Consider the following 27,784-nt stretch of genomic DNA (forward strand, 5'->3'; position numbering starts at 1 on the left):
GGTGTGGCGCTGGTTTGGCTCGGAGACAAGATTTTAGGAGAGTGTATAGCCACAGATGATTTATTCACTGTCAGTCCTCCCTCTCTCCTGTGTCAGGTGATGGAGAAGCCATCAGGGCTATGCTGGACCCCTCCTGAGTTTCACACCTAAGGCTAGCACACCTTGGTGGGCTGCAGCCCTGCATGCCATGGGTCGGGGGCCCACAGTCTTCACCCCAGATCCATCTGAGGAAGGCTTCAGCTTCAGAAGCCCTGTCCCTGGGAGGAACGCCAAAGCTCCTCCATGGCACCACTGTTTGCCTGGCTGCAGCTGGCCTGGGTGGACAGGATGGAGAGTTGGTGCTTCCAAACCCAGCTGAGATGAAAGTCCTGGAGAACGTTTTGGTCCCGTTCTGTCCCCTCATTAAAAAAGCCTCTGCATTACAGAGCCCGGGGTATAATTTGGGTATCTCCCACATCATCACAGTGGCTGAACGCACCAGCCGGTCCTCCCTGCTGTTCTACAGCTGGGGGAACTGAGGCACAGACAGGCTGGAGCTGAGCACAGACCCTGCACCCAGCCCTGGGCTGTCCTGGGATGTCTGCAGCACAATTGTGGTGTCCACACATGACTTCTGAACATGTGGTGGGGACATGGCTTCCAGGGGGACGCAGGGCTCCTGCTGCCTCAAGTGCTCTGAGTGAGGGGATCTTCCTGGGGGGAGCAGCTGGGTTTTGCTCAAAGCTAGATCTTCCCAAAAAGCCTGGGCATGCTTTGAACCTGCTGGGCGCTGAGAGCAAAGGAAGGACAAATTTGGGGAGCTCAGAAGGGGGAGTGCAAGGCTGGGTTTCCCCAAGGGTGAGCACTGGGGAAGCCCCGGGTGATTTGGGGTGCGATGCTGCCCGCCCAGGGCTGCAGCTGGAGACCCCCAGGGCCGCCCATAAGCAGGGCTGAGCTAAGCATCTTCGATGGTGCCCGGTGCTTTGGCGGTGAGTCAGCACCCACCCTCCGGGCTGCCGAAACCAGGAGGAGACGAGATTGTATCAGCCTGATGGGGGGGCTGGCGTGATCAAAGGGCCGGGAGAGGAGCTCAGGCTCCACACAATGGGGGGACACGATAGCTCTTATCTGCAAACCCCGCCGAGGTGCGAAGGGCCCGGCCCTGGGGGCAAGGGGGGTGGGTGGGTGCTGGGTGCTGCAGGGCTGGGTGCGGGCAGGCACAGCCGGGGCTCCCACCCAATCCTTCCTGGGGAAACCTCTGCTGGCAAACGCCGAAAAGCTAGAAAAGAAACTCTGGGGTTTGCTGCATGTGGGAAAACCCTTGGGAAGGTTTGAGGGTTACTCCAGCTGCAGGAGCAGGATGGCTACTCTCGCTATTCCCCGGGGAAGGTTTTGGGATGGGGGACCCACAGCATCCTCCCTCCCTGTCCCCCCATCCCACCCCGCTCCCATCAGGAGCACCCCAAGCCGAGGGCCGCACAGTGGGGAGCTGGCCCCACACCACACACTCGCATGGGTCTCAAACATGGTCGTTTAATAAAATCTCCTTTTAAAAGAACTACAGTCCATACAACAATGAGAGGTGCAGGGAGAAGGGCAGCAGCCCACGGGGAGGGGAGCAGGGTGCGGGGAAAGGATCGGTGCAGTGACGGCCCCTGCCAGTGACCCCACTGGGGATGGTTCCACACCACCACTGCTCATGGGCACAGCCCTGCCACTGCTGCCTGCCCTGCATGTGCCTGCCTGCACGTGCAACGGCTCCTGAGCGTGCAATGATGGCTCCTGTATGTGCAACAGCTCCCATGTATGCAAGAGGCCACCCCTGTGCAAGACACCACCTGTGCACAACACAACAGGTGACCCGTGGCCGTGACAGTCCACACCAGGGTCTGGACATGAAGCCACATCTGTGAAAAGCAACCCAAAACCTGTGCTGAGCCTTACGCTGGCGGGGTCACGGGCGACGCACCAGGGAGGCTTTGGGGGACAGCACCGGGCTCTGAGCAAGGACTTGTAAGTAGGGGCTGGTGAGCCCAGATGCAGATGTGGGCAGCGGAGGCGTGCAGGGGGTCTCTGAAGCCCAGGAGGTGCCTAGGATGGAACGGTGGAGAGTGCCTCTGCCGCAGAGGGATGCCTGGAGAGAGCACGGGACCAGGCTCCACAGGGATGCTGCAAAGGCATGGGCTCCATGGGGCAGAGAAGCAGCACAGCAAAGCCACTGTGCCTTGGCTACCCCTCCCAGCCTCCCAAGTCCACGCCAGTCTTGCTCCTTCCTCCCCCACAGCCACACGGGCTTAAAAACAACACCCTGAACCCTTTTTCTGAGCTTTCACCCATGGAGGCCTGGGGCAAGAGCCCAGCTGGTACCCAGGGCTTGCTGTGAGGAACTCCTCCGCCAGCCCAGCCCAGCACAGGGTCCCAGGCCACAGCGGCACTGGGACTGTCTGTGCCTCTGGGCCTCCAAGGACCAGCACCCCTAGAAGGGAATGGAGCCAGTGCAGAGCCTCTGCTCCTGGCCAGGCATGGCACAGGGTGGCATCTGAAGGTGCATCCCAGGGAGCAATGCCAGTGCCTGCCTGAGCCAGCTCCTGCTCCTGCCCTTGGCTCCTGGAGTGGGACTCTGCTGCCAGGGGCTGGCTGGGCTGGGGAGGAGGGAGCAGACCAGGCACCAGAGCCTTTATCAATGCCACCCCACTCCAGGGAGAGCCTCCATCCCTAGAAGAGGGGCTCTGGGCAGGCTGGCAGCCCTGACACCTTCCCCTGGAGACATGAGCATGCCTAGATGCCCCTGGCCCCTCTCCCGCTCTCTGACCCTCTCTCCAAGCCCTTTCCCAGCTGCTGTCACATCAGCCCAGCCACAGCCAGGGCAGCAGCCCCGTCCTCAAAGCCAAATGCAAAGAGACACCACTGTGCCCCCCAGTTTCTGTGCCAAGCAGTGGCAAACCCCCCCGTGGGGCTGGCGTGTCCCCGAGAGCAGTGAGCGAAGAGCAAGGCAGGGACGCAATCACAGCAGCAAAGAGGACAAGGACGCTGGAAACGGGGGGCGATCCCCCCCTCCCAATAGCTGTTAGTGGGTGTTTATTGGGCAGGCGTCGAACAGTCTGGCAGAGTGGGGTCTGCGCCCCTTTGCCTGGCTGCAGGTGCCCCTCCGGCGCGGCTGCCCCACCAGGCTTCGGCGTTGGGCATACAGTCTGTAGCGAGCTCGGGCGGAGGAGAGGAGGGGTGTTACTGGTGCGTCTTGGGGTTGGAGGGGTGTAAGGAGGAGTCATCAAACAGCGGGTTCCTCACTTCCATTTCTCCAGTCTGCGGCGGCAGAGGGAGTGGGATTGGGGGGAAGGAAAAGGCAGGAAGTCAGAAAGCAGATGGGGGTTGAGCCACCCCATCCCAAGGGGTCTGAACCCCAGCCCAGCAGGGAGGATGGAGAATGGGGGGGCACCTCATAGGCTGGCTTGGGGTGACACACGCCGGGACCCTGCCATCACCCCTAGAAGGGTCCTGCCTCCCTGCCAGGAGCAGCCAGGGATGTTGGGATGGGGCGATGATGTGTAAAATCCATGGTCCCGGCTGAGATGGGACCCCCCCAGCCTGGCTGGGGACCCCAGGATGGGACCCCCAGCCTGGCTGGCAGGAATGGGGTTCCTCGGCCCGACTGCATGCCTGCCATCAAGTGCCCTTTAATGGGCCTGTAAAGACCTAATGATGACCCTTAATCTGGGCCCTGATGGCTGGGCTCCGCAGCCATTATCATGTGAAAGACTCCTTTTGGGTCTCTTTGTGCTCTTTGTACCCAGGGCTGTTAGGAGCTGCCCTTCCCTGGGGTCCCCTGCCAGCCAGGAAAGTCCCCCCTGGCTTTGAGGGCTAACAGGTCCCTGGTCCAGGTGCTGGGGAGGCACTAGGATGAGCCTCCTGGTCCCAGTGCCCAGGAGCGAGAGGTGACCATGTTCCTGGCACCACAGGGATGGCCGGCTGGGTCTGCCAAAGGCTGCTCTGGTTCTCTGCTCCTGTGGCCATGGGGAAACATTCCCAGGGAAAAGCCCTGCGCCAGGGCACCCATGCCAGGGCACCCGCTCCTGCCCACTGCAGAGCTCCAGCGGGACCTGGCCGGGGCACATGGGACAGAGGCGTTTGATGAAGGGCATATTGAAAAGCCTCCTCGTGAGGAACTGCACATCCCAGGCGTGTGTTAGATCCCATCCTGCATGCACAGGTTCCCACCAGCCACCCTGCACCCACCGTACCGGAGCCAGCCCGGGGCACTCGTACACAGTAAAGTCTCCATCCTCATTCTCCTCGTCGGACGACGCCGAGTCCGGCAGCTTGGGCTCCTCTTTATGCCTGGGGGGAGAGGATGCAGAGAGGGGGTGAAGTCCAAGGGCATGATTAATGGCACCCCAGTTAAAGGCAGGGCATGGACCAGCGACCGGGTCTGCTTACTTCTCCATGGAGAGCATCTGCTGCTTTTGGTGCTGGTAGTGGTACATCTGGGCGCTCTGAGCCAGCGTCTTGTCCCCAGGCTGTGGAGAAAGCAAGGACAGCGGTGGAGGCTGGGCTCCAGAAATCCTCCAGCCTGGACGGAGGGTGTCCCCCACCATGTTGGAAGCCCCTGAAGCAAAGCACACACATGGCCCGAGCACCAAACACCCCACAAGGAGAGACATGGCTGCCTTACCGAGATCTTGTCGTAGGGCAGGGGGCTAGCTGCTCGCTGTGCTGAGTAGTCTGCTTTCTGTGCCAGCCTGACCTCCTTCTGCAGTCTGCCAGGGAGGAGAGTGGTCATCAGGAGCCACTGGAGTAGACGGCTCCAGACAGGAGCCAGCGACCCGCCAGGAGCTCAGTCCTCCCACCCACATTCCTGTTCCCTGTGATGGCGCCCACGATGGGCTGGCACCCCCTGGCAGAGCCACCTCCATCCCACGGGGCCTGGGCATGAGGCAGCAACGTGCCGGAGGTGACAGCACTCAGCACCACTAGCGATGTCCAAACCAGGTGCCACCTGCTCCCAGGAGCCTGTGTCTGGCACAGAGGTGTCCCACCGCTGTCCTCTAGCCACGACCACCAGAGGCCATACTTGCAGGGGGACTGGCAAGGGCAGCTATTGCCTCTCCTCCAACACCCATCGCCCCCCCAAGGAACAAGGTCCCCCAGGCATAGGGACAGTGAGGGACTAGCTGGCACCAGCAGTCCCCGGCTTACATGCACCAGCAGATTGCAGCCACAATCAGCGCTGAGACCCCAGCCACTGTGCACACCACGATCAGCCCTGCAGAGGTGGAATGGGACACAAAGGGACAGTGGGTGAGCCTGGCAGCATGGTGCCACCAGCCCATGCTTCCTTGGAGAGGACAGCAAACCCCTTCCCACGAGCCGCCTGTCCCCAGGGTCTCACCGAGCACCACATCGTCATTTGAAGGGATGGGGGATGCCTCCACCGGGTACTTCTGGACCGTGGCGGTGGTGGAGGTGAGGAGGGTGGCAGCTGCCTTGCTGCTGGTGGGACCCCGCTGCAGAAGTCCCTCTCTCAGCCCGCTGGCCATGTGCTGTCTGCTGCCAGCAGGGACCACGGTGGCTGCAGGAGAAGGCAGAGCAACACTCGGATAGCTCCAGAGGGCAAACCAGCCTGGGGTGCAGAGTGTGGCTGCTGCAGGGTCCCCGGCACTGCCACAGAGAGCAGTGGGAGCAGGGAGCAGGCACTTACTCCTGGGCTTGCCATCCTGCTGTGGGTGGGGGCGAGAAGCCTCTTGCCTGGCCAGTACATCCACCAGAAAATCGATTTCTTTCTCCAAGCTGGAAACAGACGTCCACCCTGCACCAGGAGAAAGCGGGAGTGAGATGGGTACCCCAGGATGTGGCCACGTGCCCAGCCCCAGGGCTGGAGCCAGCATCCTCCCAGGAAGGGGCTCATATCCCACCATGAGCAAACGCAGGTGGTTTGGAGCCCAAGACTACTCAGATGGCAGCCCTCCAGCATACTGGCGGTCCCAAAGCCAAGACCTGGGATCTGCATGAGAGTTTGCCACTTTTGGGATGCTTCCTACCCCACAGATGTTGGAGGCTGCTGGAGCAACAGCAGCTGCAGCCACCCCCATGCCAGAGCCAGCAGGTCCTGCAGAGCCCTGCGGGAGCAGGCAGGCTGCCAGCACCCGCTGCTCAGGACCTGCCCCACGTCCCTGCACCAGGGGCCACACAATGGCCCTGGGTGAGGAGGGACATGAGCTAGACTAGGAGAGACACCCCACACCTGCCCCACTGCTGTGGGGTGTGAGGGGCAGCTCCGGCAGGGCAACCCGCAGACCCACCGTGGGCAGCAGGACCATTTCAAGAGCGGGCAGGGGACACCTGAACACCGGTTTTCACCCCAAATTGTCCTGTATAGCCCAGGGGGCTGCAAGCAACCCAAGAACAGGACTCATCTGGGGCTGTTCAGGAGCTGGTGGGAACCCTTGCTCCAGCCGAGGGGCCAGTTTCTGCCCAGCGCCTGGCAGGATGCGGCCCCTTTGGGGGGGAGGTCAGGATGTCCTATGCAGTGAGGACCATCATGTAACAGGAGCTGCCTGGGCATTTTGTGGGTGACTGCTCCAGCCCATGCCCTAGCACGGTGCATGCGGGGGACGTGGAGCACTGGCAGGACCCCCACCCTGGTCTGGGCGTGCCCACCCACGGGGTGACAGCATGGAGTAGGAGCGGAGCTGCTGTCCTCAGGCTCGCGGAGCAGAGTCAAGCTCTGAGCTCACCACTCAGCTTTTAACAGGATTAAACTCAACTTCAAAGGCAGGAGACATCCCCATCCCTGCTCCCTCTGCCCGGTGCTGGTGCTGCCCTATTCAGGCTGTCTCCAGCGGGGAGCCCTGGAGACTTAAATCAAAACATACAAAGGCGAGGTGGTACTGGCAGCTTGGTTCCCAGATAATTCAAGGTTATAACAATTACAGCTCCTCTGGAATCTGTCCTCGCTCCCAGTGTTTGGAAATAAACCCCAATTCCCTCTGGAGCTGGGCACAAAGGCTGCTCAGCTGCCCCATGACTCAGAGCCACACAGCCAAAAACCAGTTTAAAAGGGGGACACTCTTGCTTTAAACAAGTGCTGAAAGAGCCACTGTCCCAATGTCCCCTGTGTCCCCTGGCTCCCTGAACCATGCCCCAGCCTCCCATCCTTGGCAGGAGCTGGAGCACCCCCCGAGCCCCAGGCTTCCCCAGCTCTTTGCACCGTTATTTCCACCCCCAAAGTGATTTGCAAAGCAGCGCCATGGCCACACGGTGCCAGGTTTGGGGCTGTGCCACCCATGCCATGCCTGACGGGTGAGTGCCACCGTGCCAAGGTGCCAGCACAGAGCCAGGCTCTCCCAATGGGCAGGGGAGCTGGAATGGGACCATGTGACAGCCCTGTGCCCTGTGGGGCAGCCTGGCTTTAGCTCCCCACTGCACACAGTAGAAGGCTTGTCCCCATTCTCATGGGACCTAGGGGACAGATCTGCCTAAGGGAACCCGGCTGCACTGGCACTGCCACCAACGGGGCGCATGGCCCAGCCCTGGCCTGACACCCCTTGGCCTTGGGCAAATGCAGCAGCAACAGCCAGCACTTCAGGAGGATGAATGTGATGTGGCTGGAAACGGGAAAAAAAAAACTTGGAAAAGCAGCAAGAGCAGCTCCCAGGTCACTCTGAGCCTCCCGCTGACAGCGGCACAAGGAAAACCGAGGCTGCTGTGCTGTTTGTGGTCTCCAGCATTGCTGGCAGCGCCTGGGCTGTGCCCCTCACCTGCATGAACCAGCTTTATCACCAAGTTCCCTTCCAGCAGCTAAACCCCCCCACACCTGTTTTGTTTGGCAGCTGAGACTTCCCCCAGTGATGCCACATCTGCCACCCTGCAACATTTGTGGTGTAGAACCATCCTGGCACCGATGGCTGGTGCCTGCCGGGCACCGTGGGAGGGTGAAATGCTGGCCCAGGGCTGCTCCGCAGGGAACAGAGGGCTGGGGCTGGCGCCCAGTGTCTGCCTGGCTGCACCAGGCTCTGGCTACAAGAGGAGCAGAGATGGAGGGCTCCCAGAGGTCTCCCCAGCCCTGCTGCAAGGAGTTGGGCATGCTGGGCAGGCACTGGGTGCATGCAGGGTATGCACAGGGCATGCACAGGGCACAGAGGGTGCACAGAGTGTATGCACAGGGTACGTGCAGGGCGTGTACAGGGCACAGACGGTGCATGCAGGGCGTGCACAGGGCACGGAGGGTGCATGCAGGGTATGCACACATGCACAGGGGTTATGCAGGGTGTGCACAGGTCATGGAGCATGCATGCAGGGTATGCACAGGGCATGCACAGGGGGTATGCATGGTATGCACAGGGCATGCACAGGGGGTATGCAGGGTATGCACAGGGTGCATGCAGGGTGGGCACAGGGTGCATGCAGGGTGGGCACAGGGGGTATGCAGGGTATGCACAGGGTGCATGCAGGGTGGGCACAGGGCACAGAGGGTGCATGCAGGGTATGCACAGGGGGTATGCAGGGTATGCACAGGGTGCATGCAGGGGGTGCACAGGGGGTATGCAGGGGGTGCACAGGGTGCATGCAGGGTGGGCACAGGGCACAGAGGGTGCATGCAGGGTATGCACACGGGGTATGCAGGGTATGCACAGGGTGCATGCAGGGTATGCACAGGGGGTATGCAGGGGGTGCACAGGGGGTATGCAGGGGGTGCACAGGGTGCATGCAGGGTGGGCACAGGGCACAGAGGGTGCATGCAGGGTATGCACAGGGGGTATGCACAGGGTGCATGCAGGGTGGGCACAGGGCACAGAGGGTGCATGCAGGGGGTGCACAGGGGGTATGCAGGGGGTGCACAGGGTGCATGCAGGGGGTGCACAGAGCATGCAGAGCGCACACAGCGCTTGCACAGGGCACGGGTGCCCTCTCATGGTAGATCCCATCACTTGCCTGCAGCAGGGAGGGCACGGCCAGGCTGGCACACAGCGTCCCAGCCTCGCCACTCTCCCTACCCAACCCTTCCCAGGGGCTTTCCCCTTGCCAAGGTCTTCAGGGCTCAACCCTGGGACGCACTCAGGGGTCTCGTCAGTTATCCGGACGGGTTTGGGGAAAGCAGGGAGCAAGAAGGGACATGTGTGGCTTCTGCTCTGGGTGGAGGAAACTTGATGTTGACAGTCTCCACAGGAGGGCACAAAATTCCTACAAATCCACTTATTTCTAGAGGCCTGCCCCAGGATAGCTGATGCCCTCCTGGCTGCTGGCAGCACAGCAAGTGGGGAAGGGGGAACCCCCAGGTCTGTCAGCCGGGACCCCCTTTTCCCCCTCTTCCCAAAGCACCTCCCGCAGCCCAGCGGGGCTCAGCCCTGGCTCTGTGCTGGTGGGGTCAAGTGGGAGCAGGGATGGGACACACCAGCTCCAACCACATCATGCAAATCCATCACGGCACATTCAAACAGTAAGCAGCACCGTGGTGCTGGCAGCGTTCTGGGAGCTCTGACCCCTTTGCAGGCAGCACCAGCAAGCTGAAGCGGCTGCAGGATACACCGTGTCACGAGGTCCCATGCATCCTTTCTCACCTTTGTCATGGTGCTGTGCTGAGTACGCTGAGACACCCATGCACGCCATCACCAACGGCAGGAACACGCCACTCACACGCATTGCCCTCCTGAGACCCCAAAATGCTGCTTTTCACCCCAAAAAGCTGCTATCGGTGCCTGCCTGCACGCACAGGTATGCTGAAGGAGAGGAGCCCCGGCTCTTGCCCAAGCTCCTGCCAGGAGCTGCAACCAATCACTGGGATGGCGTGGCAGCAGCAGCTGGGATCCCAGGATCAATCGGCGTCACCAGCAGTCGCAAGCGGCTCGAGGATGCCTAACCCTTTAAAGGGGCTGCCCACGCAGCTGCGTGGGCAGCCCCTTTAAAGGGTTAGGCATCCTCGAGCCATGGCAGCCCCTCCTGTTTGCATTGCATCACCCCAAAATGCAGCTATTGCAGCCTCTCTGCATCCTCACAGGCTTGCCTGGTGGCACTGGGTGGCTGGGTGCTGTTGCCAGACCAAGGTACAGGCAGGGTGTAAAAGCACCCATGGAAAAAGTTGGTGCCTTCCTGCCAAAAGGAGATGGGCATCCTCAGGATGTGACCGTTCCCCTGCATGCTAAAACAGAGGATTTGGGAGGGGATCTCCCTTTTTTCCCCCTGTACCCACATTTTTGCTGCCAAAAGCTGGTGGCATTGCTTGAGACAACAGGACAGGGCTGGGAGAGACCCTGGGATGGTCTCCATCCTACCAGCATCCTCTTGGAGGATGCTACTGTGGTCCTGTATTTCTCTGAGAAAGCTGGGAGAGGACACTACTACAGTCCCAGAGAAGCCAGCAGAGGATGCTGCCACAGCCCCACATCTCTCTGCTGAAGCTGGGCAAGGATGCTACTGTGGCCACATCTCCCTGCTGAAGCCAGCACAGAGTGAGGTTGCTATGGAGATGCCAGCGCATGTGCAGCCCTTCCAAGAGGGGAATTTGCTCCTAAGACTGCACATTAAAAAATAAACCACAAATAACTGTTAAAGCCATTTAGTACCCATGGATGCGGAGCCTGTGGGAGGGCGCATCTGCCCCTTGGACCCCTGCTCGCTGCCAGACGCCAAGCCTTGACCCCATCCCTGTGCCATCCCTTCTCTTTTCCCCCACAGCCATTGCTCCCATTCCAGCACAGCCTGGCCCCTCTGCCCGAGTGCCAAAGGCCTGAGCAGAGTCAGGGCCCTGCTTTGGGGATCTCCCCCTCTGATTTAAGGGGTGATCCTCCTGCCGGCAGGCTAGTGGCACAAAGGACATGATGGGCTCTGCTGTTCCCCCATGTGCCCGCCTGCTGCAAACCATGGGCTGAGCCACAGGCAAAGGGCAGCTCTGGCTGCACCCCAGCGGGACCCCAAACATGCCCAAGACACAGGAACCAGAACAGAAAGCAACCCTCCCAAAAACCCAGAGGACTCCTCCATGCACCGCAGCAGCAGGGGGGAGAGCCTTGTGCAGGGTGACACAGGTGACCATGGGCTGCTGCTCCCCAGGGATGCTCTGCCTGTCTCTCTGCCCACTGCCAGAGTGCAGCCACCCAGACTGCCACAGCCCCACAGGTCCCCTGGGAAAGGAGCAGGGGAGTAACACCCGGCACAGCCCTCGGTGCCCTCATGCACAGCCAGGCGGGGGTCCTACCTGGTGCTACTGACTCCAACCCTTCCAGTATTAATGCTGGGCATCACCAGAGGGTGAGATGACAGCCCCCAACTGCAGCCCACCATCTCAAACCAATGGGAACCAGCTATTGAAATCCCAAAGCCGCATAGCTCAGCCCCAGGCACATTTTTGCCTTGGCCCTGGGGTCCACACAAGTTGCAGCTCCATGCACTGAAAGCTGTTACCCTGCTCCTGCAAAGCCTGAGGCTCTGCCACATCCCCTGCTCCGAAAAGCCCCTGCCCCAGAGCAGCCAGGCAGACCCCAGAGTGCCCTGGCAGCCACCCAGATCCCCCCCCATCCCTGGGCTCCTGGGCACCCTTGGGTGCTGGCAGGGCCCGGTGGCACATGTAGTCGCTGACACAGCTGCAGGAGGATGCACAGGGAGTGGTGTTGGACCCATGTGCTCTCCACCAGCCCCCAAAACACCCCACAACTGCAGCCAGCCAGGGCTTGGGGTGAGAGGGAGCACTGCTGCTGTCCCCGCAGGGATACAGCTGCCACGGAGAGGAGAAGCCACAGGATGGGGAGCAGGGGCGCTGCTGGGGTGAGGGGCTGCCCCGAGGCATGGGAACCTCCTGGAGTTGTACAGGTGCACAGGGCAGGTTTGCAGGCAGGGCAGGGCAAGGGGTTGCAGAAGGGAGCACTGCAGGGTGGGTGCACCTACGCTGCTTCTGGACGCATCGCCCGTGGTCGTCCTCCTGGAAGGTGGGCAGGCAGGGGCCGCAGGCACCCGACCCCGGTGAGCAGAACTCCCGGCGCTGTAGGACACAGTCCAGGCTCCGGGGACACGAGGCTGCTGTGGGGATGGGAGAAAACAGGTCAGAAGGAAGAGAGGGGTCAAATGTGCCCCCGGGTTTGTCTGTGGCCAACTGGTGTGGGACCCAGCTGCCCCAGGCAGCTCCTGCCGCAATTAACAGGTACGGATGTGCTTCACCAGAGCTGCCCCTTGGCTCCCCTTTGCCTTTGCAAAACCATTACTGACCGCAATCAAGTACGGGCTCTAATGACCCGGGAGCTAGACTTAATGATCTTTATGGATCCCTTCCAACCCAAGATATTCTATGATTTTGTGACCTGCGCAAGGCAGTTTGCTGCCTGCAGAGAAGAGCAGGCAGTGCCCATCCTCCCGCATGGGACTCCGAGCCCCAGGGTACCACTGTCCCCTTGGACACCCCAAGCCCTGGGGTGCTCCAGGACACCCTGAGTCCCACAGAGCTGGCAGCGACAAGAGTCTCCAGCCCCTGCTGGTACCACACAGGCAGTGGCTGAGCAGGCTGCCAGCTGAAATCCAACCAACAATGCTCGCGTGGTAGCTATCAAACAAACAAAAAAACCCAAACCAAGCCCCCCTCAAAGCTTCAGTACAGCTGTAACAAGTCATCACAGGCAGCAGCAGCTTCAGTTTCCATCCCTTTGACATTGCAACAGGGAAAACTGGTGGGACCCAGCCCGCCCCCAGCAACGCACCATGGTCCAAAACTCTCTTGCAGCCTTATGGGGCATCTTGTTTCCATGTCAGACCTGGGGATTTCTCCACTACCTGGGGACAGGCAGAAGCCCCCCCATGCTCTCACCCCATCTGGACCCAAGACACCATGGCAGTGCTGCCATGGCCAGGAACAGCTCCAGTTCTTTACCCCAGCCTGGCTCAAGCCAGTGGGACCTCCTGGGAGAACACAAAGTCTCCAGGTCCTACATAAAGTCTTCAGGTCCTAAGCAAAGCTGAGTCCTGGGAGCAGGTGATGGTGGCAAACCACATGCAGAGATGAGAGGAACCGTGACCAGCTGGGGCAGCAACATGTAAGGCCAGCACACAGGTCTCACCTGTGGCACGGGGCTGCAGGGACACTCCAGGGTCCCAGCTCTCAGCGACAGCAGCAGAAACCACTGCCAGGGATGGTGACACTGCTGGCACCGCTGTGGCACAAGCACGGACATCCCTCGCTGGCGAGCCGGTGGCAGTGCAGAGCCGGGTACCACTTGCTCAGTGCGCCTGTGTCCTGGGCTGGGCACAGCTGGATGGGGGGGGCACAGCTGGATGGGGGTGCAGCACACAGCTGTCCTAGCCCTGCTCTTCACCAGCACAGCCATGCCGGTATTTTTTTCTGCAGGCAGCAGCAGGCAGGGAAGCACCTCCACGGGGCTGTCACCGGGAACAGGGCCAGGCCTGGCCACCCCTACCTGGCGATGAGTCATGGCAGGAGCCGGCTCCCAGCACCATCCCACGCTCCCGGAGCCGTCCCCGTCAGCCCTTGCCTGCCCACGACACCACCACTGGCAAAGCGCCCGCTGTCTGCCTGTCTCTGTGCCCTGGGGAATGGCAACACCGGGGGCAGCTCTGGCACAACACCAAACACCCCACGAGAAAGGGCACCCCAACTTCAGTGGCTTTCCCGAGCATCCCCATCCCTGCAGCACGCTGGGGGCGAAGTGGGCAGCCACTGCAGGGCCCAGGCATGGCACGGCGGAGAGTCCAGGCACAGGATGGAGCCACCAGGACAGAAAGCTCCAGGATGACCGCAGCAGCTCTGCTCCCCAGCGAGGGTGCATGTGCTGAGGGGGATGCTGCCCCAAAGCAACAAGCGTGGGATGCCAAGTGGGATGCCACCCCAAAGCAACACATGCAGGATGCTGAGCGGGATGCCACCCCCAACAAATCCCCCTCTGCACGGCCCTATTTCTCCATTAAACCGCTCACCAGCAGGTGCAACCTACCAATAGCCCCTAGACCCTTTGGCACTGCACCCCATGGGGCACTGCGTGCATCACCCTGTGGCAGACAGTGCCAAAGAAGGGCAGAGCTGCCTTGCTGCAGTGGTTTCTCTTGCAGGCAGGGTTTTCTGGCAGCTCCAATTACGGCAGCAATTAGTGTTGGCTGAACCCCATGCCCGGTACAGCAGCCTGGATGGGATTTGCTCGGGATGGGGAGCAGAGACCACCACGCCTGCAGGAGCTGGGTTTGCTCCCTGGAGATGATCCGGGGCTCAGCCAGGCGGCTGGGGGAGAACTAATGCTTAATGGGAAAATAATCAGGCATTTAAACACAGAAATTGGACTCAGTTGCCTGCTTTGCCTGCCCTGGGCTCGCTCTCAAGGCTACTTTGTCTAAAAAAAAAATAATCACAAAACAACCAAAACACATGGCTGCTCCGGGGCAGGAGGCTTTGGCACTCCGAAGCCCCAGGGGTGGGGACATGCCACATCCCCACAGGGCTCCTCACCTGTGCCACAGACCCCTGGGAACACATCCCCCTCAAAACGGGTGCTGCCAAAAGCTGCTCACTGGTGGGAGGAAGCCACCCCAGTGTGGGTCACCTGGCATTTGGGCCACCCAGCACCAGCAGAACCTGGCAGGACCCTCAGAGCCCCCTCGGGGCAGTAGGAGGGGTGATGGGGACAGCCCTGAGCCAGAGCCCAGCAACTGGTTAAATAAGCCCCAGCCTGGAATACATAAAAGGTTCTTATCTCTGTTTGAGGAACGAGCTGTGCTAGCCCAGCTGTCACGGGCTAGGATTAGGAATGAGACAGGCTGGCACTGATCTCATTAAGCTCCCCGTGTGTAATCAATTGGTGGTTAGCGAGCAGATATCACCGTGTAGGCACCCTGCAGGGGCTTTGCTACTCTCCCAGCCCAGCAGCTGCTCCCTGGCTGTGCTGGTGGGAGTGGGCACCTCTGTGCTACACCAGGTACTGCGCACCATGTGTGCCAGGACCCAGGAGCATCTCTCCTAACAACGGAAGCAGACCCCAACTGCTGCCATGCTGGGGGGCTATCTGCCACCCCTCCCAGCCCTGCACACCCACATGTGCCCAGGGTGGCCAGTGCCACCCTGGCCCAGTGCTCCAGCAGGCAGGTGGCAGGGTCTAGCTCCTGTTTCAGGCTATACCTGACCCCTCCCCAGCCCTGGCTGTGGGTTCCCCCCTCCCATGCACCCACCCCAAGGTGGGTGCTGGTGTTGGCACAGCATGGAGGTCCTCTTTCCACCCTGGCAGTGGCTGTGGCACAGCCATGCTGCCCACCTGTACCAGTGCCAGCTTGCAGGCTGCAGCCCCTGCATCTTGCCCCTGCTCCTGTGGGGCTGCTGTAGAGCCTGGGAGAATTTGGGATTGCCCCCCAACCATGCCCCCTGCTTGGCACTGGTGTAGCCCAGCATGGCTTGCTCTGCTGGGGTGGGAGGGATGGCCTGGCCATGGGTGGGAGAGAGAAGAGGGACCTGGGCTGGTCCTAGGGGACAGAGACACAGCAGGGCAGTGAAAACCAGCTGTAAGGCAAAGCCAGAAAAATATGCAATAACATATGGGATGCTGCTGCCCAGATGTGCTGGGGGGGCTCTGGAGGAGGGGAATGTTTCATCCAACTGCTGTCACCACAGCTGCCACGGTGCAAACCTCGTGCACAGGTGGGCAGCGAGGCCAGCCCAGCACAACCTCAGGTAGCCCACTGAAGTGGGCTTTGGGCTGGGGCAAGCTGCTGGCGCTGGAGGAGGCAGGGTGGCTCCCCCCAGGCAGGAGCTGAGCCCAAGGCCAGTGGGCGAGCAGGACAGTGCAGCTGGCACATGAGGACAAAGAGCAGGTGAGCACAAGCTGGGGATGCGTGTGAGCGGGAACAGCCCTGGGCACAGGAGGAAATGCTGGCGTGTGAGCTCGAAGGTGTGTGCATGCCCCCCAGGTGGGTTATGCTGGTGGGGAAGCTCAGCTGTCACAACACCCCCAGCCCCAAGGACCCACCCTGGGGACAGCCGTGCTGGGCACCAGCGATGGGTCTTGAGGCAGCCCAATGCCTGCAATGGGGGGTGCCCGCTGTGCCCCCTCAATGCCGTAGGGTCCAGCAGTGTCTTGCCATGGCCAGGCAGGGCACAGAGCTGCTGGTAGTCACAGCCCTGGGTGAAGCAGTTTTTCAACACTCGTGCCAAAACTTACAGGTGAAAAGGAAACAAAAATACAATCAGGGAGGATGTCCGGGTGCCTGGGAGGGCAGGAACTGCCCGGCTGTGTCACTGCCACAGATAGAGAGATAAAAGTTAACGTAAGAGGATAATTAATTAGCACTGAGCGCTGGTCCGAGCGCTTACGCTCTGTGCACCGGCAGTGCCAACACCCAGCCTCCTGGCTGACGGGGCCCCAGTGCCAGCGGCGTGACCTGGCAAAGCCCATCGGGCATCACCGCAGCGAACAGGCACAGACCCCACAGGAGCAGCCTGCCTGGGGCCATGGGGGTCTGCAGGAGCGAGACACAGCCCTTGGTGGGGGCCGGCCACTGAGCCAGGGCATGGGACCACACCAGGCACAGGGGAATATCGGGGTGCTGGGGAACAGGGGTGCAGGTCTCTGCTGCCACGTTGAGCCTTCCCACGCTGGCACACGTCCGCAGCTGAGGGATGACTAGGGCCAAGGGCATGGCAGATTGCCGGCAGCGGCGGCAGCCTGGGCCCCACAGCGGTGCTGTGCCTGCCAGCTACGCTCCAAGGTCACTGCTCCTCCTCCTCCAGCCAGGTGATGTGGGACCTGCTGTGGGACCCGCCTGCAGCCTGCCTGCCCTCCCAGCACTTCTGTGAGCTGGTACCCTCCGGGGCTCTCCTCCCGACTCTGCAAATTGCTCCTGGCTCCAGAGGGCTGGAGCTGGCCCCAGGTGGGCAGGCTGGCAGCCAGCCGAGCTGCCCCACACCACAGCCCAGCCTCTGAGGTCTCACTTCTCTCAGCCCCACAGCTTCCCTGGGGCAGTGGTCCTGTCCAGCAGTAGCAGGGGGGGCTAAGACCCCCGAACACCCCAGCTCCACTCCCCCTATGCCCAGGGACACAGCCCTGGGGGTGAGCTGGGAGGCCACTGCCTCGACTGCCAGTGGCCACAGTAACACAGCAAAAGCTGGGATGGATGCTTGGGGTCACCCGGGCAGGTGCCCCAGTTGCTGGCACTGCTCCCTGGCATATACTGACCGCGGGAGACACACACTGTCTGTGGGACAGAGCCATGGCAGCAGCCCCCAGCCCTGCCAGGCTCCGCGACCCAGCTGCATCCCCCTGCCCGGCTGCTTCTTGCACCTGAAGGCAGGTGGAAGGGAGCTGGGCTTCAGGCACAGCCACACGCCTAGAAGCAATGCCCCCTCACCGGGCACAGCTGCTGGCACCACGGCCTTGGCCAGCGTGGCTCTGCCACCACGCCGGCAGCCCCCGTGGGAGCCCTGCCGCTGCCTGCAGCCGCTAACGTCACCGTCGTGCTCCTGCCCCCAAAAATGCAGCAGCAGCAGACGGAGACCCCTCCCGCACGCAGAGGTGGCAGAGCAGGGCTCTCCGCAAACACCCACCCTGGCAGACTGGGCGCAGGAGGACACTGGCCACGACACGCTGCTCCTGGGGACGGAGGATGCGACACAGCCACACAGCCCGGCCACCCCTGCCACCCCCTCCTGCGGCAGCACCGGCGCGTGCTGGCCCACTGGAGAGCACTTTGCAGCTGAAAGTGCTTGTTTGCTTTTTTGCTTCAGCAGCTTTGTTCAGGCAAAGGCCACGTGCCACCAGGCTTCCCGTCCCTCCGGCCACTGGGGCTCACATTCTGGCTTCCAGCTTTTCTGGTGCAGCCAGGCAGGCGCCAAGGTCTGACCCAGCTGATAATGCACGCCAGCAGAGATGGTCCCCAGCGTGGGTTATATCATGGCCAGGGGACAGTGCCAGCAGCCTGCACTGCAGGCTGGGGGACAGACGTACCCCCACAGGGACCCCTTGGCAGTGTCCCCCCTGCCCACACAACAAACACCCCAGCTGCACCACGCTCCCACCGAGGGGACCATCCTGCTGGCAACATCCCCAACCAGGAATGACAGAAGATGCCACCATGGGTGGGCACCCAGGTGAAATACCACTGCCGGCTGCTTTCGAGCCACCAGCCCTGGCAGGTGCTGTGGGCAGGGCTGCCCACGCAGGAGCCCGGGTGTACAGGCAGCACAGGCAGCGCGATGTGCAGCCAGTGCCACAAAGAGACAAAGCGAGTGCAGGGCAGGCAGGGGCTCATGGAAGCAGCAAGGCTGCATGGCAGAGGAGACGACGTCCAGGCTGAGGGCAGCCGCCTGCCGCAGCCCTGAGACCATCATGATGGGTTCCCAGAGCCTTGTCCCCCTCCAGGTTCAATGCCAAGGGGGAAAACAGAGGGCCAGGAGGGGCTGAGTCAGGCTTCCCCAGAGGTGGGGGGATGCCAAACCCTTGGCAACCTCAAATACCTCACCTCCTCAACTGCCAGCATTACCCCAGAGCCCATCCCTGCTCTGGAGCAGATAGATCCCATCTACAAGCACTGCAACATCTCAAGTTGCTCCTGCGATCCTGGGCTGGGGAAAGGGGGAGCACCAGGCAGCCTCCTCCAGCCAGGCTGAGGGAGTGGGATTTTGTGTCATTGCTACTCAAACTCCTTAACTGGCCAGAAAAATCCCTGCTCCCTGCTATGGCAACCTGTGTGGCACACCAGGGGAAGAGGAGCTGGACTGATGGGAGCAGTGGGAAGGGGAGATGGCACCTGGATGGATAGAAACAGCTCTGGCAAACCACAGCTCCAGACCCTAGCAGGGACTGGGCAAAGCCAGGAAGCAGCAGAGGATGCAGTGAGCTGAGTGAGAGCCCCCCTGGTCCCCCAGCCAGCCACCCCTGGGTGCTGCTGCCCCCAGCCCCGGCTCACTGTCCCCTTCCAACTACTCAGGGCTGTGCCCCATGCAGGGGGATGACACACTGCATCCCCGGCCATGCCGGCGTGACCCCACAGTGCCAGGGACGTCTCCAGCCACGAGTGCTTTGCTTCAGATATTCAGGAAGAGAAGAAATAATTAAAAGGAAAAAAAACCCAAACCACCAAAAACACAAAACCCAGGAAAACCAGTTGCCATGTGCCATCTCCCTGGGGCTGCCCACCCAATCCTGCTGCTGGCTCTGCATCGCTGGCCCCGGCTCAGCTGGGTGTGCACCCACCCACACCAGGGAACCTAGGCTGTCCCCAATGCCACCCCATGCCAAAAAGCACCTGCCTGTTTTTCTCAGCTCGAACCACCCACTTTTGGTCTTGTTTATCAGGTTTTGCTCAAGCAAATACCAATGGGCTTCATATCTGCCCAGAGCCCGCTGGGGCTGGGGCAGAGGCAGAGACTGGGATTTTTTTAATTCCTTTTAACTGGCTGGGCTCCAAGGTTTGGCACCACCAGACAGGCAAAACAGTTGGTGGTCGGGGCCACGGTGCAGAGCGTGGCTGCAAGTATGTTAGCGAGGCTGGCCCCACATGGGCACCGTGGGCTAACGCTGGGTGTATACAGCACAGTGGCTCTACCAGCGAGGGGGACCCTCCCTGCATCCCTGCGGTGCTCTGGGCCATCCCAGTGGGCAGTGCCGCACGGTGCCAGACCCCTGCTGTGCCGGCATCACAGAGGATGGACAGCCCTAGCACTGCTGTCGCTGTTGTTCCCACACCAAGGGTGGGCTGTGCCCGGCAGCGCAGGGGGTTTTACAGCTCTGCTCTGAGCATGGACCCACCCAAAGCCCTGAGCAGCTTCAAGGGAAGTGCTCAGGTCCAGCTCTGTCCTGGCACTGACCAGGTACCGACTGGTCAGCAGAGCAGCACCCACCTCTGTCTGCCCAGGCACCCACTGCCCGGTGAGCCACAGCAGAGCAGAGCCATGGCTGTCGGCGAGCTCTCCCGCAGAGACACTGCTGCTGGAGGGGAGGTGGGAGAGGACAGCCTCCCAGCCACACACCCAAGGAGCTGCCAGGCCAAGGACTGGCACGGCTGTGCCAGCAAGCTCAGCCATCTGTGAGCAGCTGCATGCTCCCAGTGCTGGGCTGGAAAGAAAATCCCGAAGCGGCAGCTCCCCAGCAAAGCATCACTGCGCCCACCAGGGCCAGATGCTCTCCGGCAAAGCCAAAGCCCTCCCACATCTTGCTGCGTCCTACGCCACTGGAGACATTTTGCAGCCTTTGGTGGAGATGCACCAGCATGATTTTGCTGATTAAACACCCTCGGGCAGCTTGGAGGCGGCAGCAGCAGCACACACAGATTCGCTCAGGGTGGGCAGTCTGTTCATCCTGCCCCCACCACCCACCCTGTGCCTGGTACCAGCCTCAGCGCTCCCACCAGCCCATCGCCCTGAAACGGGGCTTGGGGACACAGCCACTTATCAGCAGGTGCCGGGGGCTATAGGGGCCAACCTTTATGGCTTTCCAACAGCTCGTGAGTGGGCACCCCTGGGTGGGCAGCTCGTGTCCCAGCGACGCTCAAGGTGAGAGGTAGGCAGAAAAGCAGGGGCTGCATCACCCCACCCCACTTGGGTGGCACCCATGGCTGTACCCATGCTGACTCAGCCACCACTTGCAATAAAAATCTGTGGGACATCGCGTCCCACTGGGGCAGAGAGCCCATAAACTGAGCCCAGAAAACGGGGAACCCATGGGATGCACAGCTACATCCTGGGGCTCCTGGAAAAGGGCTACGGACAGTGCCGAAACAGCTGGACCTGAAGATTTCTTTTGGGTTGTATCCCCCATAGGAGGGGTCCGGCTCAGGGAAATCCTCTCCTTTCCAGCCAGGAAGCCAAGAATTACACCCACAGGATGGGTCACATTACTGGCAGCTTACTGGGGCTGCCCTCTCTCCTGGCTTAGTGGGTGGCTGGGAAATAATCCATGACAGATGTGAGACAATGAGCTCCCCAGGGCAGAGCTGCTTCTCTCACACGTGAGAGGTGCCCACTCCCCAGGAGCGCTCCTCTGCAGACCCCCAGCCAGCCCGGGCAGCACCCATGGGTGCTACAAGTGCAGAGAGAGAGAGCGGTGCCCTCCCCACTTTTTGTCCTCCGCCTCTATCACCATCTCCTTTCTATAGGAAGGGAACAGGGCCAGGAACCCGGGGGGACCCTCGTGCTGCGACGAGCCAGGGCCCCTGCCAGCACGCCAGCTGACATGTCACCTCTCGTGTCACCCACCAGAAGTGATGGGTTTGCCCACCAATGAGCAAGCCTCCCTTCCGCAAAGGCTTTGCCCCCCACAATCCATGCAGCAGAGACCCCAGCAATACGCCACAGTGCACTGGTTAGGATGGGCAGTTGTCAGCCCATGGGGCTCTGGTGCTCCAGGACGGGAAAAGGCAGGACCAGAACCTGCTCCAGCTGCGTTTCCTTCCTCCAATTCAAAGCACACTCCAGGCACTTAGCGGCCACTTTCTTCCCGTTGCAATTATCGTTAGCTCATGAAGCAGCTAATTATAGGCCTGCTGCCACCATTTGGTGCTCTGGTCACCCCGGTGGCAGCAGCAGTCGGTAAAGCCCAGACATGGGAGGGAGCTGCCCCCGCACTGGCAGCAGTGTTGGGGCCATGCCCTGGGGTCTGGGGGGCAGCAGTCCCAGGGGAGCCACTGCCCTCATCGGGGATCAGACCCAGAGCCCCCCATGGGGACGAAGCATTTGGGCACCATGTTTATGGAATCCATGCAGGGATGGGACTGACGGCAGCTCCTGTCCCCAGCGCCTGGGGACCCAGCACCTCCCACCTGGGAAGATGCCACCCTGTCACCCCTACAGTCCTGGCACCCCCATCACACCTCCTGTCCTCAGCACTCCCCATCAACCTTTCTGTTCCCAGTGTCCCCACCATGCTATCTCCCCTCCTGTCCCCAGCACAGTGTCCACCCCATGACCCCTCCTGTCCCCATTGTCCCTGCCACACTGTCACCCCTCCTACACCTGGCACCTCTGCTATCCCTGGCACCCCTCCTATCCCAACATCCCCATCACCCCTCTATCCCCCAGCACCATCAACCTCCCCATCCCCAGTGCCCCATCACACCGTCACCCCTCCTGTCCCCAGCGCCCCTCTGTAAGCGTGCAGCAGAGCTAAGCCGATTACCTCCCTTAATACCCCCGTGGCCCAGAAGAGCCATTTCAGGCAAACGTCCCAGACTCATATTCCCTTTCGCGTTGTGGGAAGGACCCAGATGCCCTGGGAATTGGGGGGTCCCTGGGGTGCGGGGTGGCTCTGTGGGACAGGGTCCTGCTCCAGACCCTTGGGACTGCCTGCGGATTCCAAACCTGCGCCTGGAGCTGCCAGGGAAATTGCAGATCCAAAAGGCCTGACCTCGCACAGCGTAACCACAGCACCTCCCAGGCTCTGGGACCATGGTCTCCCCACCTCGAGCTCCAGCTCTCCCCACACCGGCACCCACAGGGCACAGCTGGGGCGCACACGTCTGTGGGTCCCCAGCAAGCTGCAGTGAAAGGAGAGGAGGGACTTCACCACATCTCTTCATAAACTCTTCCTTGATGATGATGGTGTTGGGAACCGGGATCATGGACATCAGGAGCCTCTTCCCATCTGTTCCCCCTTCCCAGACCTGCAGCTGGAGCCCTGCTCGGGTCCCTGGTGCAGGTACCGACCCATGGAGCCCCGTGGGATGCCCATGCACCACATCCCCACCTCCCACACACCTCGCCTACCCACCAGGGCTCATTTCTTGTGGTGGGAGCCAGCCGAGTAAGCGTACTTCCAGAGAACATGGGGGGAATGCTATCTCCAAGTATAAAATCGTGCAGAAAATTAAACTCGGGAACAACATGCAGCTCCCAGGGGAGCAGCACCCCAGTTGCCATTCGGCAAACACTTGGTGGGCATCGGTGTGGCACAGGACACCCCGACGTACAGCTGCAGGGGGGATTGAAGGGATGGGGTGGCTGCACACTGCTGAGCAGGACCATTGCCTACTGCTGCCACTGCTACCAGGGGCACTCAGACAACCTTCGCTGTGTCTCAAGAAAAAGCTGGAGCTAGGAATAGCTGCTTTCTGCAAACCAACCTGCGCAGTGCTGGGGGGCTTGGGGACCACCCTCTGCTCACCTGCTGGGCAGACCCCTGGGAAGCTTGGCAGGGCAGCCAGTCCCTTGCAAGTGCCATGGGCACAGCACCAGGCACCACTGCAATGCTCGCAAGAGGGGCTTGGAGCTGCTCCGGCCTCAGCATTTAGGATGATGGTCCCCGGGGACAGCCTGCTGCGTGCCCTGACCCCGCCGTGGCTCCCTCCTCAGTGCAGTGATTACAAAGCGGGCAAATTAAAAGCCAAGAGATGGACAATCCCACTGCAGGATGAGCTGAGGACTTTCTAGGAGGTGGCTCCTGCCTTGCCATGCCCAGCTTTGGACCTTGAGAAGTCCCTGTGCAACCACAGAGCTGGGGCAGCCGGTATCAGCACCGGCATCTGTGCCCCCAACCTGCATCCCTGAGAAGCAGCACGAGGAAGAAAGGCAGAGAGATGCTGGGAGTTCACATGTGGCCAAATAGGTCACTTGGACTAGAAAGGACCACTCGGTTTTTGCTGAACAGCTTCTCTGGATGTTTCTGATGTAAAGTGCTGGCTGCAGCAGAGAAGCCGGGGTTTTCAGGTTTATTAAAAAAAACGTTCTTGCCTGTCATCCCATTTGGAAAATCTTTTTTTTAATTCATAATAATAATAATAATAGATGAAATCTGGCAACCAAATTACTCAAGAAGGGGTGAGAAGTCCGACTCTCGCTAACGCTCCAGGAAATGCAGCCAGAAAACGAGGCAAGGCAGTGTTTCTGCCCAAAGGCGGTGTGCTGGATAGAGGCACGTGGGTAAAAAACACAACTAAGGAGCCCCAACCAAAACTAAACCACAGCTGTAATACTGCCAAAGCCAGCGGCTGTCCTTCCTCCAGCTCGGATCAGGCCCCTGGCAAGACAAGGATGCCACGTGCCACTGCGCCCTGGGAGATGGTATCTAATTCATGGCTTGTGGCACCAGCTGATGAAGGTGAGGAGCAGACGTCAGCCCCCGCTTGCAGAAGCTTTGCTGAAGCCGCAGAGGCAGGAGGACATGAGGAAGATGGTCCAGGACCTTCTCCCCCAGCTGTCTCCTTGCCAAGAGCCAGCTGTACTGGTACGCCACAGAGCAGGAGCTGCCCTGGCCCTGCCACCTCCACCTTGAAGCTGTCCCCAGAGAAAGCCCAGCTCTACCCCATCCATACAGGAAGGGAAATTATAAAATAGGAAGAAACAGCCAATGTTTCCTCTGCCCTGCCATACTTAGGGAGGAAGGTTGTGGGGATGGGACGGTGACTCATTTCCCTGCGCAGCATCCCAGGGATGCTCCTCCAAGTACCCTGGCCATGCCAGCCATCCCCAGGAGAAACCAGCCCAGAGCTCCCTACTGCCACAGGCTGCACAAACCCGACCTCCCAGCGACGCGATGTTGCGGTCGACATTTCCAGGTGGTACGACCATGGCATCATTGTGCAGTGCAAAGAAACCATCCCAGCTTTTGCCTGGGCGAAAAAGTTTGAGCTGAAAATCCCAACCCGGCTTATGCCAAGAGCGTGCGATGACCCAGCTGCTGCAGCAGGCTGCTGCCAGCGAGTGAGACCCCTCATGTTTGCCTCAGCTCCGGCAGCCCCCCAGAGCTGGGAAGAGAGGGGAATGGAAGAGGAAACTGCTACAACCCCCCTGCAACAGCCCACCAGGTACAGCCACCTTGAGCAGCTCCTCGAGGGGTCCCTCCCCAGCAGCACTGCCAGGCCAGTTTATCCCGCCCCAACCCCTGAAATTCAGAGGCAGCAGAGATTATGCCGGATCGCTGGTGGCCACATCGGAGCCGCCCAGATCTCCTTCCTCCCATCGCAGCCTGCGTCACCAGCACCCCTGGCTGGGCCACCCTGGCCTCAACATGCATGGAGAGTGCAGGAGTATCCCCACCGCCACTTCCAGCCCCCCCAGCATGGAAAGACCCAGATGTTTTGAACCGCTGGGAGATTTAAAAAAAAATAAATATTGCACCTTCTCGCCCTGCCTTAGAGCAGGCAGGAGCACGGCAAGGCCGCACCGTAGCCGGCTGATGGCAGGCTGCCTGCCCGGCATCCACCTCGCTGGTGAGCCAGAGCAGGGAGAACAATATCAGATCCGCAAACAATGCTGCGGCCAGCGAGCTGGAAAGCACCTGCCCAGAGACACACCGTCCCTCTGGCAGGGCCACCGCACTGTCCCACTGGTGCGGGCAGAACCGGGCAGTCCACCCCCCTGCCTCATTTCCCTGCAGGCAGCAAAGCTGGGGGGTGGCTGGGGGTTTCGGAGGGGGGGTGGTTATGCCTGTTGTAGCATACTGTGCACTCCGGCAGCAGGCACAGAGCGAGGGGGCTCAGCGCACATCCAGTGCCAAACCCACCAGGAGGCGAAATGCACTAACCTATCCCCCAAAACTTAGGAAAAAAAAAAAAAAAAAAAAAAAAAGAAACGCATCAAAACCAAACCCTAAACCCTGAAAACAACCCTTAAGAAAAGAGAAAGAAGGCCGAAGGCGGTGCTGCTGGGTGGCAAATGAAAGCCACGCATTTTTTCTGCCCCAGGAGAGAGGAGAAATGCCTCCATCACGGACTCAGCCCCACGTCACGGACCCAGCCCCACCGTGACCCAGCCCCACCGCGCGATGCTGCTGCTCCCCAGGGGAGCAGTGCCGGGCAGGTGAGCAAACAGGGCGCTGCTGGCCTGGCACTGGCACAGCCACCCGGCAGCTCCCAACGATGGATCAGCCACCACAGCAGCTTTTATTTTTTTTATTTCGTTTGTTTTGGTGCTTTTGTTTTTAATTCCCCCCCTGTAAAGGTGCTTGATGAGGGCCACACCGGAGGGCCGCTCCCACTAGGCCAGCTGTGCTCTCCCCCCGCTCCAGGATCGGGCCCCGTCTCTGGGGGTGCCCTGTGGCACCCCACATCGCTGCCGGGGCGCTGCCCGCAGCCGCAGGCGGGAGGGCGATGGTGCGGCGCTGCCCGCCCCCGGGAGCGCTGCGGGGCCTGCCTGGGGTGGGAGACACCCCGTGCGGCTGCGGGGATGGGGGAGGCCCACGGGCCATTTCCCACCTGGCTGTCAGGCTGTGGGGATGCGTGGTCCACGCCGCCCGGGAGAAGGATGCTGCGCGGCCGCTACCCACGGCAGCTCCCCGGAGCCCCGCGGAGGCTGGGGGAGGTGGGGGGGGACGACACACACGCCAGGCGAGGTGTGGTGAAGGGACCCGCCGCCCCCTCCCGGGCGCTGGCAGCCTGGGCACCCCCGGATGCTGAGCCCTCGCGGGGGTGGGTGCAACCGCACCGGGTTCGCCGTGGGAGGGGCCACACGGGTCCCCCGGGAAGGGACCACGAGCATCCGCGGTGCTCCGCGGGGGAGGGGGAACCACCGACACGAGGGGGCACGGCGGGGGGGCACACAGGGACTCACCGGCACGGGCGAGGCGCAGGCGGCTGGCCCCGAGGGCGGCGAGCAGCAGCAGCAGCGCTCCGCGGCGGGCGGCAGCTCCCCGGGCCGCCACCATCCTCCCCCGGCGCGGGCGGGCCTGGGGGCCGCGGCGGCTGCGGGCGGCGGCGGCGGGAGCGCGGGGCGGGGCCCACCGGCCCGGCCCCGCCCCGCCCCGGGCCCCGCCCCGGGCCCCGCCCCCGCCAAGCCCCGCCCCTCCTGCAGCACCGCGGCTGGGACGCCGGAGCTTTCATCCCCGCCGCCGCGGTCCCCCGGCGCCTCAGCACCCCCACCCGTGCGCACCCCCCTGGGCTTGGGGCGGGGGGGGACCCCTCTGAGGGCCACGTCTGATGGCCACGTCCCTGATGTGATGGCCACGTCCCTGCTGATGGCCACATTGCGGGGCGGCGGGGGCGGGTAGCGCTGGGATGTGGAGTCCCTTTGTAAGCAGTAAGGCCATCAAGCGAGGCCAACTACATCAGGCTCATCCTGCCCCCCGCCCCCCCCCCCCCCCCCCCCCCCCAATCACGAGTGTTTTCCTAAAGGGGACAGCCGCTCTGAGCGGCCATGAGCTTGGCAGCATCCCTATGTGTGGAGTCCCCTCTAGGTGCCAGGTGGGACAAGTGACATCAAATCCCAAAACCAGGGATGCCCCGTGGACACCCCAGTGGTGCCGACAGCCACGTCTGGCAGGGATCCCCGGTCATCATCCCTGGCATCCCTGTGCGCCGCAGGGATGCTGGGGGCTGCACGAGGGGGGTGCTGAAGGCAGACAGCATTGCAAAATCCAGCCATCCGATCACCAGCCCCAAGCTTCGGACACAGACCTGTGACCTTGGCACAAGCACGGTGACATGGTGCGCGATGGTACCCGCTGTCCGGGATCCCACTGGCCGACATGTGCTGCCTTTTCAGTCCCCAATCCTCAGCAGCGGAATTCCCGCGGCCGGTGCCCTGCCACCAGGCTGGGCTCTGCCCCAGCCGATGCTGCTCGCAGTGGGAGCCCCGTTAGAGCGTCGGCAGTGCCCTGGCAGGCTGTCAGCCTGCTCCGTGGCTTTCCAAGGTTTGCCAAGAGCAAGCAGCCGGGGGTGCAGCGTGTCGGGGACACCGGGCTGGGCTTTGGCAGAGCTGCCACCTGCCTGCAGGTCTCACTGCCACCAAGACTGGCAGGAAGGTGCAGGCAGAGGTGGGTGACAGCGTGGCATGGGGCCAGCCATGGGGACAATGCTCTTTGCAGCCCTGTTATCTGCCTCCAGCAGAATAGATATCTCTCAGAATTGTCTTTCTTCCTTAATTTCCTTGGCCTTTCACTCCTGCCAGCTGTCCACGATTTTACTTCCAAAG

General features: G+C 61.4%; 1 protein-coding gene across 2 annotated transcripts; it reads right to left on the reverse strand.

The window, feature by feature from the left end:
- Window positions 1-1,492: 1,492 nt before the first annotated feature.
- Window positions 1,493-26,592, reverse strand: NPDC1 (neural proliferation, differentiation and control 1). 2 transcript variants are annotated; one of them, XM_055720246.1, is made up of 9 exons: window positions 26,426-26,592; window positions 11,854-11,985; window positions 5,675-5,782; window positions 5,366-5,545; window positions 5,173-5,239; window positions 4,649-4,733; window positions 4,414-4,493; window positions 4,243-4,314; window positions 1,493-3,282 (listed from the first exon to the last, which is right to left on the reverse strand). In XM_055720246.1, the coding sequence occupies exons 1-9, from the start codon at window positions 26,517-26,519 to the stop codon at window positions 3,264-3,266; spliced, it is 837 nt and encodes a 278-aa protein (XP_055576221.1). In that variant the 5' UTR covers window positions 26,520-26,592; the 3' UTR covers window positions 1,493-3,263. The 2 variants fall into 2 exon arrangements, with proteins under 2 accessions (XP_055576221.1, XP_055576220.1); XM_055720245.1 differs by having other exon boundaries at window positions 4,218-4,314; window positions 26,426-26,591.
- Window positions 26,593-27,784: the final 1,192 nt, after the last annotated feature.

Source organism: Falco cherrug, chromosome 9 (assembly GCF_023634085.1).
Source record: "Falco cherrug isolate bFalChe1 chromosome 9, bFalChe1.pri, whole genome shotgun sequence".
Lineage (NCBI taxonomy): Eukaryota > Metazoa > Chordata > Aves > Falconiformes > Falconidae > Falco > Falco cherrug.

Excerpts from the sequence above, each read along its gene's own strand:
- NPDC1 (XM_055720245.1), bottom strand. The coding sequence starts at position 26,519 with ATGGTGGCGGCCCGGGGAGCTGCCGCCCGCCGCGGAGCGCTGCTGCTG. Across the intron at positions 11,986-26,425 it reads CCTGCGCCTCGCCCGTGCCG|CAGCCTCGTGTCCCCGGAGC; the intron begins GTGAGTCCCTGT and ends CCATCCCCACAG. Across the intron at positions 5,546-5,674 it reads GCAGGATGGCAAGCCCAGGA|CCACCGTGGTCCCTGCTGGC; the intron begins GTAAGTGCCTGC and ends CTTCTCCTGCAG.